The 13,010-nt window shown below is 41.2% G+C and overlaps 1 protein-coding gene across 1 annotated transcript; it reads left to right on the forward strand.

Moving 5' to 3' along the window:
• Window positions 1-6,553: 6,553 nt before the first annotated feature.
• Window positions 6,554-7,501, forward strand: LOC120379884 (olfactory receptor 10A4-like). The gene has a single exon (XM_039497398.1). The coding sequence runs from the start codon at window positions 6,554-6,556 to the stop codon at window positions 7,499-7,501; it is 948 nt and encodes a 315-aa protein (XP_039353332.1).
• Window positions 7,502-13,010: the final 5,509 nt, after the last annotated feature.

Below are 13,010 nucleotides of genomic sequence, written 5' to 3' on the forward strand. Positions count from 1 at the left end.
TGGAGATGTTTCCCTTGTGTAATATAGTGCTGGTGAAATTTACTGAATTTTGTTTTTCCATTAAATTTTTCCTTTAATGTTTTAATTTTAACACAAGAAATGAGGAAAAAAATAATTTTTAGAATATTATTTTATTATTACTTGACTCCTCCTCTGGCCTTAAAATCATTTAATATTTTAGGAAAAAACAAAATACAAAATAAAAAGACATTGCTTTACCAGGTCTAATTCACAAACATCTCTTTCAATAGAAAAGTGCCCTTGGGTGGTTGAACTTTTCTGAATTTCCCAAATATTTTGTCAGAAATATTGATGATAGAAATTGGTAGGAGGAAAAGGAACTCAAAATATTTTACTTTTTTTTTATAATGAGCAAGCTCTAACCATTATATTTTATGACACCAGTGGTCCTCTTTCTTATAGATAGTTTGACTTGGGCTGCTGTAGTGGGGACCTCAGAATTGCATAGGTGGTTTAAAAGCAGAGCTGGACAATAATTGGAATGCCTGTCCCCCAGGAAAAGCTGGCATTTCAACATTTGTTTTCATTCCAAATGAGGATAAAAAAACTAAAATTTTGAAATTTTTCACAGAATTGAAATTCTGAAAAATTGTGATTTGGAAATATTGAAACATTTTATTAAGAACATAAGAATGGCCATACTGGGTCAGACCAATGGTCCACCTAGCCCATTATCTTGTCTTCTGACAGTAGCCAATGCCGGGTACTTCAGAGGGAATGAACAGAACAGATAATCAACAACAACTACTGAGGCTAGGGACACTATCCCTCCCCATACTGGCTACTAGACATTGATGGACCTATCCCCATTAACTTATCTAGCTCTTTTTTGAACTCTGTTATAGTCTTAACATTCACAACATCCTCAGGCAAAAGTTCCACAGGTTGACTGTGCGTTGTGTGAAGAAATACTTCCTTTTGTTTGTTTTAAACCTGCTGCCTATTAATTTAATGTGGTGACCCTTAGTTCTTGTGTTATGAGAAGGAGTAAATAACACTTCCTTATTTACTTTCTCCACACTATCTTGATTTTATAGACTCCTATCATATCATAACACATTTTGAGATTCCAACAATAAAAATGTTTATTTTTGGTTCATTAAGCTGACCAGATGGCTCCATTCTCCCATCTGAAACAGGCTCATTGAATGTACTATCTCCCTCATAATCCATCCAGAGACATATGACTCCCATGATGCACCATGGAACGTGGACAGGTGGAATTCCACATTGTATTACTGGTGATGTAGGCCTCCAAGGAGCCTGGCCCTTAAGAAAGAATGGGGGCTGGAATTACAACTCCCAGAAGGCAATGCACTGATAGGGAAATGCGGTTTAATGTTTTGTTGAACTGCTTTGAAACAAATCATTTTGGGTCAGTTCCAAGAAACAAAATATTCTCATCTGAGTCGAACTGACCCAAAACATAACATTCCCATTTCAAGTTTTCCAATGGAATTCATTTTTGTGGAAACTGCATTTTCTGCCAGAAAAACCATCCTACAAAAAATTCCCAAGCACCTCTACTTAAAAGCCTTTCCTATTTGACTTTGGTCTTAAATTGCAGCATTGGAGGTTTTAAAAAAAAACAGGTTAGACAATCAACTGTCAGGGATGCCCTAGATAACACATAGTCCTGTCGTGAGTACAGGGGACTGGACTAGAAGATCTGTCAAGGTCCTTTCCAGTCCTACGTTTCTATGATTCTATGATTCTCTGCTATTTCAAAGAGATCACAATTCAATATTTTCTCTCAAGTAGATACTTATAGACAGTAATCAAGTCATTCCTCAGCCTTCTCTTTGTTGTACAATGTATACTGGATAGTAGACCTTAGGGTGCAGCAGAAAGTGAGGGACTGAAAAGGGGTGGCTATATTGTATAATGGGCACTAGGAGCAGCAGAGGGTGGGGGTGGGGAAGGGGCAGCTATGTTGTATAATGGGCACTAGGAGCAGCAGAGGGTGGGGGTGGGGAAGGGGTGGCTATACTGTATAATGGGCACTAGGTGGCAGCAGAGGGTGGGGGTGGGGAAGGGGCAGTTATACCGTATGATGGACACTTGGAGGCAGCAGAAGTTAAGGGAAGAGAAGGGGACAGACACACACTGTATATTTGTAAGATCATGTCACAAATTGCACAAAACTAGAGGCTGAGTTGAGAAGTTTTTAGAGCAGTGGTTTTTAACCTTTTTTTCATTTGTGGACCCCTGAAAAATTTGTAATGCAGGGGCAGACCCTTTTGGAATTTCAAGTTGTGGTATCCAGACCCCTGCCGTAGAAGTCTTAGACCGAAAACAGACTGAACAGAATTCAAATATAAATGTTGCACATGTTCGGATGTGTGAGAAAGGGTGCTAAACTGTGGGCATCTATGGTAATGACAACACTCCGGGTTTTGTCCTGTAGGAGAAGTAGTCACATGCTTTTGATTTATCTGAAAAATGGAATTCCTTTTTTGGGCTCTGAAACTTTATTTTCATAGTCACTTTTTGTGGACCCCTTAGACATAGTCTGTGGACCACAGGTTGAAAACCACTGTTTTAGAAAATTTGGCCCATGAACTATGAAAATAATCCAATCTCTTGCTGGCTGCACTTGAAACTTTGTAACAGGGGTAGACAACCTATGGCACGCGCAGTAGTGGCGCCAGAGTTTCTGGCACCCTCGGCAGAATTCAAGGGCCGGCATTTTGTGCACTCCCCATGGGGTGCTCCGGAGCTTCCGGTTCCACTCCCATCGCGCCACCGAAGAAGGACCCTCTGCCGAAATGCCGCAGGCGACAGTGGCAATCATTGAGCTGCTCAATTGCCTGCTGCTGTTTTCCGCGGCACGTCGGCAGAAGGTCCTTCTTCAGTGGCATGACGCGAGTGGAACCGGAAGCTCCCGTGCACCCCGTGGGGCGCACACAAAATGCCGCCCCCCGAATCCTGGCATCCTAGGCGACCGCCTAGGGTCGCCTAATGGAAGCGCCGGCCCTGGGCACGCAAGCTGATTTTCAGTGGCACTCACACTGGCCAGGTCCTGGCCACCAGTCCGGGGACTCTGCATTTTAATTTAATTTTAAATGGAGCTTCTTAAACATTTAAAAAACCTTATTTACTTTACAAACAACAATAGTTTAGTTATGTATTATAAACTTATAGAAAGAGACCTTCTAAAAATGTTAAAATGTATTACTGCCCACATGAAACCTTAAATTAGAGTGAATAAATGAAGACTCGGCACAGCACTTCTGAAAGGTTGCCGATCCCTGCTGAAAAAAACATTAAAAAACAACAACAACTAAACAAACAAACAAACAAAAAACCTTGGTCAAAAGATATCTCATTTTCCACCTGAGGTGAATAGACAGAATCTCTCTTCAGGGATCACAATGTAATGGATAAAACTGCTTTTATTCACAGCTACATAAACATGTTAATAGATCCCTTTGGTAGCATGTGCCGCAATACTTGTGAGATCCCTGAAACAGGAAGGAGTGGAAGGTGGGAGGAGAGTGAGAAAGAATAAAATTCGCTGGGGTCTTTTTTATTTGAAATTAACAATAACATGAGAGCCTACATCAAAGAAAGAGCTTCTTTCAGGTATGAATGATGTCAATGGATCACTCTAATTAGTGAGTATTTATTTAGTTACGATTGCTATTACAGTGCACAGGTGCATATGTGATGTCTGTCTTAGACATAGCTGGATGCAGGATGGATGGATGGAAGCTGTGAACTACTTGTGTGTGTGTGAGAGCAATCGAATGGAATATATATGATCACTGTTCAAGACAGAACAGATGAAGTGTCTCTTTTAAAAGAGGTAAATTTTTCATTCTATATTTTTAGTGGAAATTTTCACCAAAATAATCCATTTCCTAAAAATAAAATAAAATAAACATATTTTCATTGAAAAAGAGATAATCTCCAAAGTGTTATTTTTTAAAATTATGTTTAACAACCAAAAACAAAACAAATCAAAACAAAAATTGGAGATTGTGTTTTTTTCAGTGAAAACTCAAAACACTTAAAAAATGTTGAAGAAATGAGAAAACATTTTCATTTTTATCAAAATTGTCCATGAGGGAAAATATTTCCCCAACCAGCTCTTTTGTTTCTGGCAAGCTTCTCATCTTTGCATTGTTACATAAGAACATAAGAATGGCCATATTGCATCGGACGAATGGTCCATCTAGGTCAGTGGTCCCCAACCTTTTTGTGACCAGTAGCACATTCATGTTTTCAGAAGAGCGTGGTGGGCGCCAACAATTTTACAAGGCTTATTTTGTATTTGTACATTAAATAATACAAAAAACATATTTAATGTTATATAATATATGAATCCAGAGAGAAGCCGGAGAGAAGCTGCGAGGACAGAGAACAATGGTGCCCGCAGCCCCGGAGTACTCTGTCCCCAGCAGGCGGCGGGGCCCCAGATTCTCTTCTCTGCTGGGAACTAGGCAAGCCCCGCACCTGCCGGGAACAGAGAACACCGCGCCCACAGCCTGAGTTCTCTGTCCCCGGCAGGTCCCCTGCTGGGCATTAGGCGGGCACACAAAATGCCCTGGCGGGCGCCCTGGCACCCACAGGCACCATGTTGGGGACCACTGATCTAGATGCTTCAGAGGGAATGAACAGAACAGGTGATCATCAAGTGATCCATCCCTTGTCGCCCGTTCCCAGCTTCCAGCAAACAGAGGGTAGGGACACTTCAGAGCATGGTTTTGCATCCCTTATCAAGTTCTTTTTTGAACCCTATTATAATTTTGGGCTTAAGAACATTCTGTGGCAAAGAGTTCCACAGATAATAGCTAGAGGCTCAGATACCTCCTCTATTAGCTCCTTGAGTAATCTAGGATGCATTTCATCAGGCCCTGGTGACTTGCAGGCATCTAACTTTTCTAAGTGATTTTTAACTTGTTCTTTCTTTATTTTATCTTATAAACCTACCCCCTTCCCATAAGCATTTTCTATATTTTCTATCTTATCTATCCCTTTCTTAATGATTCCCAACATTCTGTTCACTTTTTTGACTGCCACTGCACATTGAATGGATGTTTTCAGAGAACTATCCACAATGACTCCAAGATCTCTTTCTTGAGTGGTAACAGTAAATTTAGGCCCCATCATTTTATATGTTTTGTTGGGATTATGTTTTCCAGTGTGTATTATTTTAAATTGTTCCATTTTTGTAATCTTGTTATTGTCCAGATCTGAACTCCCTCTATTTCTATTGTATCCTCTTTTGAGATGGGGCTAGCAGAATCAGAACACAACATTCTATTTGGATGTTCTATCTTGTTAGCAGATAGAATGGCATTAGACTATTTTCAGTGTTACTCTTCATCCCATTACATATGCATCCAAGCTGGGATTGTCAAAGGAGTTTAGGTGGCAGAAAGCCATGTGTTGTCCCTTTAAAAATAAAAGCCAGGAAGACATTGAAATAACTTTACACACCTGGGTAAATCTCTTCATGTCTCAGTTCATAGATTCATAGATGCCAAGACCAGAAGGAACCATTGTGATAATCTAATCTGACCTCCTGCAGAACACAGGCCAGAGAACTTTCCCAAAATAATTCATAGAACAGAGATTTTATAAAAACATCTAGTCTTGATTTAAAATGGAGTGGGAAACAGAGGGAAACATGTTCCCCCTTCCCCCGTGCTATAGGGTGATTGAATTAACTAATTAATGTTTGAGAGAAAACATGAGGTGAATCAGCTTCTGTTGAACATCACCCACCTTTTCTCTCTAATATCCTGGGACCAATGTAGCTGCACTGCAATACTAACTAATATGTGTGAGTTTCACAGTTACAGTGCTAGCTGCATCTTGTGCCTTTTCTGAGAGCGTCATGTTTTGGGTCTCCGACCCTTCCCTGTCCTGGGATGGTATCTTGTGCTTCTCCCACTCTTAAAAGGAGGTGGGAGCATGCTGTCCTATGCACAAACCACTTAGCACCCTGCAGGGCCAGTTGAGCCAGAGAATGAAAATGACGCTGTAGCCTGGTGGTTAACATGCTCACTTGAGTGAGGGGAGACCAAGGATGACACTCCAACCCGTCACAGAAGTTACTCCTGAAGAGATCAGAATTAGCACCATTGACTTTAATAGGGTTATTCTTTATTGACATGAGGTGTAAATGACAGAAGAATTAGGCCCCTATACTTGAAATGAATGAGGCCACCTATATTCAGACTGAAGAAAGTACTTTTCCTCCCTTCAATAATCTAAATATCCATCTATCCCAGTATTAGCTCATCTATCTGTAACCCATGCACACTGAGTGTGGAGCTGTGTCCCCCTCTGCTGGTGACTGGGCCACATAGAGGTTGATGGGAGTTGGCTAACAGAGATGGCTTTTTTAGCATAGACAGTAGAGGTTCATGTGTTAAGTTCCAGAGGTCTCAGGTCTAATTCCTGCAGCCAATAACCTATCCAGGGACATGGTGCTTCATATCTATCTATTTTATAAGGTTTCCCACCACTATGGTGTCTGAGAGCCTTTTCCCTTTTTTAGGCGGTGAAACATCCTGATGACATGAAAGGAAGAAACCAATCCACTGCAATTGAGTTCATCCTCCTGGGATTTTCTGGTCTCTCCAACCTTCCAGTTTTACTCTTTGTGTTGGTCCTAGTTACGTACATGATCATCCTGCTGGGGAATGCTCTCATAGTTCTTATAACATTTGCTGACCCAGCCCTTCACACCCCCATGTATTTTTTTCTCCGGAACTTGTCCTTCCTGGAGATCTGCTACACCTCAGTTACCATCCCTGAAATGCTGGTCAACCTCCTCACCAGGGAGAAAACCATCTCATTTTCCAGCTGTGCTGCACAGATGTATTTCCTCATCTCCCTAGGTGGCACAGAGTGCTGCCTGCTGGCCCTGATGGCATATGACCGATATGTGGCCATATGCCGCCCGCTGGTGTATACTGCCATTATGAACAAAGGTGTTTGCATGCAGCTTGTGGGCATTGCATGGCTAAGCAGCAGCCTTGTGACACTAATGCATGTCACATGGGTATTTAATCTCCCGTTCTGCCCGTCTAATGAGATTGACCATTTCTTCTGCGATGCTCCACCTGTACTTGAGCTGGTCTGCGGAAACACCTACATGATTGAAATTGAAGCCCTTACCTCAACTGTATTATTTGTCGTGATCCCATTTGCACTGATACTTTGGTCCTACATTTGCATTTTGGCCACAATCCTGAAGATGCCGTCTGCTGAGGGGCGGCATAAAACCTTCTCTACTTGCTCCTCACATCTCACTGTGGTGGTTTTGCTCTTCAGCACGGCTGGTCTCACCTACTTCCAGCCCAAGTCCAGTAGTTCACCCAGTACCAGCAAATTCTTGTCCCTCTGCTACACCATCCTCACACCGTTGTTAAACCCAGTTGTCTACAGCCTGAGGAACAATGAAGTGAAAGGAGCGCTAAGGAGGACCTTTGGCAAGATATTATCTTCCTGGGGACAGCCGTGATTTTGAGATGAATGACTCTGGACTGAAACTTGCAGATCTGAATGTGACCCCAGAATTGGGATCACAATCTGGATCAGCATCTGCCTTTGCAATTCAAAAAGATTCTTGCAAACTGGTTCCTCTTCATTAAGACTGTGTTGCACAAGTGAGCTATAGAATTGTTCTATTGTCCATCACTCCTTCTTCTGGGATGCTTTCTGCTGGTTTGGGCTCAGAATAGGACTCCCAGGAGTTCCCTCAAAGAGCTCAGCACCATTCTACTCCTGCTTTTTGCCTCAGTTTGTCTGGTGTTTCTTTTAGCACTGATCAACAAAATTATCTCAAAAATGTTTTTTTAAAAGAAGGAAATTTTCACTTAAAGAGTCTGCTTTCCTTGGAAATTTTCCATTTTTTAACTAGGAATTCAAATCCTCCCCAAATATTCCTTTGTTTGGTTGGTTTTGGACATTTTTTTTGTTTTGTTTCTCATTTGCTGAAAAACAAAACTTTTTTTTTTAGATTTTTGACAAAAAAATTGAAATTTTCCAAGGGAAAAAAATTCTGACCCATTTTGATCAATTTTTTTGAAAGTCTAATCAAACTTATTCACTCTAAAATTGGAGGAGAAAAAAACATGCCGAAGAAGAAAATGAAGTGGTGGTGGATGCAGTCAGTAGAAAGAGATGTGGTACTAATAATTACAGTCTCCTGCATTTAAGTTCTGGCTGTCTGTCCATCTAGGATATTTCCCTTATTGTTGTTCACTTATTGTAATGATTTATGTATTTGTTTTTAATTGTATACCTCTTAAAAACTGACACCAAAATTTCACTGGTGTAAATGGGACCAAAATTTCTCAGAACATATTTTCTAAATTATATACAACATAAAATTTACAAACCCATATATATATATATATTTCAGAGTACCAGCCGTGTTAGTCTGTATCCGCAAAAAGAACAGGAGTACTTGTGGCACCTTAAAGACTAACAAGTTTATTTTAGCATGAGCTTTCGTGAGCTCACTTCTTCGGTGGGTATTGTGAAAAAACAGATTGACAGAGCCAGAAGAGTACCCAGAAGCCACCTACTACAGGACAGGCCTAAAAAAGAAAATAACAGAACGCTACTAGCCATCACCTACAGCCCCCAACTAAAACCTCTCCAGCACATCATCAAGGATTTACAACCTATCCTTAAAGATGATCCCTCACTCTCACAGATCTTGGGAGACAGGCCAGTCCTCGCTTATAGACAGCCTCCCAACCTGAAGCAAATACTCACCAGCAACCGCACACCATACAACATAAACACTAACCCAGGAACCTATCCTTGCAACAAAGCCCGATGCCTGCTCTGTCCACATATCCATTCAAGTGACACCATCATAGGACCTAATCACATCAGACACGCCATCAGGGGCTCGTACACCTGCACATCTACCAACGTGATATATGCCATCATGTGCCAGCAATGCCCCTCTGCCATGTACATTGGCCAAACCGGACAGTCTCTACGCAAAAGAATAAATGGACACAAATCTGACATCAGGAATCATAACATTCAAAAACCAGTGGGAGAACACTTCAACCTCTCTAACCACTCAGTGACAGACTTGAAGGTGGCAATTTTGCAACAAAAAAACTTCAAAAACAGACTCCAAAGAGAAACTGCTGAACTCGAATTAATATGCAAACTAGATACAATTAACTGTGGCCTAAACAGAGACTGGGAATGGTTGGGTCATTACACTAATTGAATCTATTTCCCTATGTTAAGTTCTCCTCACACCTTCTATGGGCCATCTTAATTATCACTTAAAAAAGTTTTTTTTCCTCCTGCTGATGATAGCTCATCTCAATTGATTAGACTCTTCCTGTTGGTATGCATACTTTCACCTTTTCATGTTCTCTGTATGTATAAATATCTCCTGTCTGGGTGTTCCATTCTATACATCCGAAGAAGTGAGCTGCAGCTCACGAAAGCTCATGCTAAAATAAATTTGTTAGTCTTTAAGGTGCCACAAGTACTCCTGCTCTTTTTGTGTATATATATATATATATATATATATATATATATATATATATATATATGAATGATGTGTTAGGGACAGAGACTTTCATGACATTTACCCTTGCTTACTGTGGATTTGCTTCTGGATAAATTTAGTCATTGATATGAGGAGTTGTATAGGGAAATATGTGTACAAACAAGCATATGCAAATGATGGAAAGAGAGAGAGAGAGAGAGAGGGAGATCATGCTGTTTCTCTCTCCCTCTCTCTTTCTTTTTTTCTTGGTCAATAATTCAGATTAGATGTAGCTCATTGCAGAAACCACAAAGTGCTTATTTCTAACCAATGAGAGTAAAATGTTCAAGGCTGTCTATTTAATTTAGGAGCCTAAGTCCCACATGTAAAAGTGACATAGGTGCCTAAATCCCATCGGCCTTGAATGTTAACTTACAATATTTGTTAGTCTATTTTTCTCAGCCCTCACTGATTCCCTAGCTATCTGTCTGGTCCCAGTCTCCTTGGTATTTAGGTAAGTCAGTTATGTATGTGTGTGTATGTAGCTATGTGGTCAAATGTGTGAGAACCCATGTGTGTGTCATCAGCGCCTTGAGTTAAGCCTTCTTTCTCTCTGGCCCAATAGTTATTTAAATATTTATTGCAAAGTGGAACAACCTCATCAGTATAGAGCTCCACCTGAGAATACCCTATAGACCAGTGGTTAGAGCATTCAGCTGGGATGTGGGAGGCCGACGTTCAAACCACACCTCTAAAATCAGGCAGAGTGTAGACTCAAACCTAGGTCTCCCACACAGAGCATAAGCTTGCAGGGATAGAGGTATTCAGTCACAGAACTCTCTGAATCGCTCTAGAGTTGTTCCACCTTGTAGAACCAATGACATATTCATCAGACCAGGGTAAGAATGACTGGCTGCACTGATTGTTTGGACAATCAGCTAGAAAGATGGAGCCTTTGGTTCTAGTCTCCATGCCAATGAAAATATAATTAGCCTGCAAAGTGGAACAGCTTCAACAGGGAAGATTGAAAGCCACCTGTAGCCCATGGATTAGGACACTACCCTAGGAAATGTAGGTGCAAGGCATTGCTTCAGAACAGATTAGACAAGGGTCTCCCGCCGTGAGGCTGGCAAACCAAGTGCCACTTCTGGCCAAGGCCATAGGCTAAGCTAAGAACTGACAAACTCAGAGCTGGAACCCAAACCAGCTCGTCACCTGTATGTCAGTTTTGTTCAAAATACTCATTAGTTGTATTTAGTGTTTAGCCTCTGTGAAATGTGTGTAAATTGCTGCCTGCATTAATCTCACTTGCAATGTCTGTATCCCATGCTCTTAGGAAATACATAAATTTTGCTTTTTAACTATGTAAAGGTTTGCTCTGAATCTGTGAACCCAGACACATGAATCATTTCCCCCCGCCCATTCAGGAGGCCTATCAAGATTAAATGGCCCATTAAGGAACATTGCAATACCAAGGGCCAGTGAATGGCTCTACCACACCTTGGAAATGCTACATGCCAGGGAGCAGATCTTGTGCACATGAAGGCCAAATGTAAAAGATAAAGCAGGGTCACAAAAATTTGTCATCTCTTTGCTGTTTGAGGGCCAGAAGCATTAAACTAAGGCAGCTATCCCCAGGGGTTACGCCTGGATCTGCCCGGAAAGACATTTTGAATGGACAGATTACTACATCTCTGTCATCTTTAGGAATCATACATGGTAACTCATTTGTGTGTATCTGTTTGCTCGCTTTAACCTGTAAACAACTCTCTTATTTCTTTTACCTAGTTAATAAACCTTTAGATAGTTTATTACAGGATTGGCTACAGGCATTTTTTTGGTGTAAGATCTAGAGTAGCAACTGATAGGGGGTAAGTGACTGGCCTCTTGGGACTGGAAGCGACCTGAAAATTTTGTGATTTTTGGTGTAATTGATCATTTATCATGAAGTCTAGCTTGCTTGGGTGGCAAGATAGACTGGAGAGTCTAAGGGAAATGTCTATAACTCCATGGTAAAACTGTTATAGTGATCCAGGAGTTCATATTTGTTTCTAGGTTGGTGAAAACTAATGACAGAAGACACCAACAGTTTGGAGTGTCTGCTCTGTTTTTGACAGTCTGCCCTGAGCTGGGCACCTACAGTCATGACCCACTCCAGGCAGTGCAACACCCACATTTTAGAGGTGTGTTCTAAGTATTAGGCTACTGGATTAAAAGTAGGCTAGGAGATCTGGCCCATTGACCTCAGTGGAGCTCTGCTGATGTACAGCAGCAGTGGAAGTGGCCCATAGACTCCGCTGGGGCTACCTTGCCCCAGCACCTCCTCATCTGGGTGGGTTTGCAAATTCCCGAAAATAAAAAATTACAAATTAAAATTTAGGAATCTATGAACAGCCTGTGCAGAGGCTTCCCCACAATACAATGTCATGGCCACTGAGAGTGTCCAGAGTGGGACAAAGAACAGCACCATCACTGCCTAATGCTGTAGGTAGCAGCCAATGGAAGCAATTCAGCTCAGTGATGGGCAGGACCTTCTTTGTTGAGGTCCACTCCTGGAGGTCATTTAAATTCTATTGAGTTTAACTCAGAGACTTGACCCTGATTCACCACTCCTGCATTAATCCAGTTCTATGGATTCCATGGATTAAAATAGGTTTATATCAGCTAAAAGTGGAATACCACAGTTAGGAATCTGGCTCATTTTTTCAGAGCATTTGAGATAATTCTACCAGGACTTATGAATTCTGGGCCAAAGTCAGCACTGGTAGAAGTAGCACAACACCTCTGCAACCAATGGTCATGATACAACTTCAGCATTGGCATCGGTAACTTCTTAAGAACTCAGATAATGAAATGTAATAGAGTATATGGGCCAGAATCTTGGTTGTTGTAAACTGGCATAACTTCACTCAAGATAATGCTTCATATCTCCAGATGGTGTAAATCAGTGTCTCTACACTGGAGGCAAAGGATGAGACATAGATAATAGGCCCTGTATTATCTATCTATCTATCTATCTATCTATCTATCTATCTATCTATCTATCTATCTATCTATCTATCTATCTATTGCATGTTATAATTGTCTCAACAGTTATTGCAAACAACTCTGATCTCAATGCTTAATTCAATGAACTTCCACTCTCACTACTTGCTACTCTGACATTTAATCAATGGGGAAGGAAGCCCAGCTGATGTCAATCAAGTTAGCCCCAGTGGAGTCTATGGGCCACTTCCGTTGCTGCTGTACATCAGCAGAGCTCCACTGAGGTCAATGGGCCAGATCCCCAGCTTGGGTAAAGCAATGAAGATCCATTGAAGTCAGTGGGCCAGATCCTCAGCTCATATACATCAGTGTAGATCATCTGAAGTCATTGGGCCAGATCTCCAGCTTGGGTAAAGCAATGTAAATACTCTGAAATCAATGGCCAGTTGCCCAGATCCCCAGTATAGTTCCACTGAAGTCAGTAAAGCCAGTGTTATAAAATGGAATTATGGAGATT

Source organism: Mauremys reevesii, linkage group 13, assembly GCF_016161935.1.
Source record: "Mauremys reevesii isolate NIE-2019 linkage group 13, ASM1616193v1, whole genome shotgun sequence".
In the NCBI taxonomy this organism is placed as follows: Eukaryota; Metazoa; Chordata; order Testudines; family Geoemydidae; genus Mauremys; species Mauremys reevesii.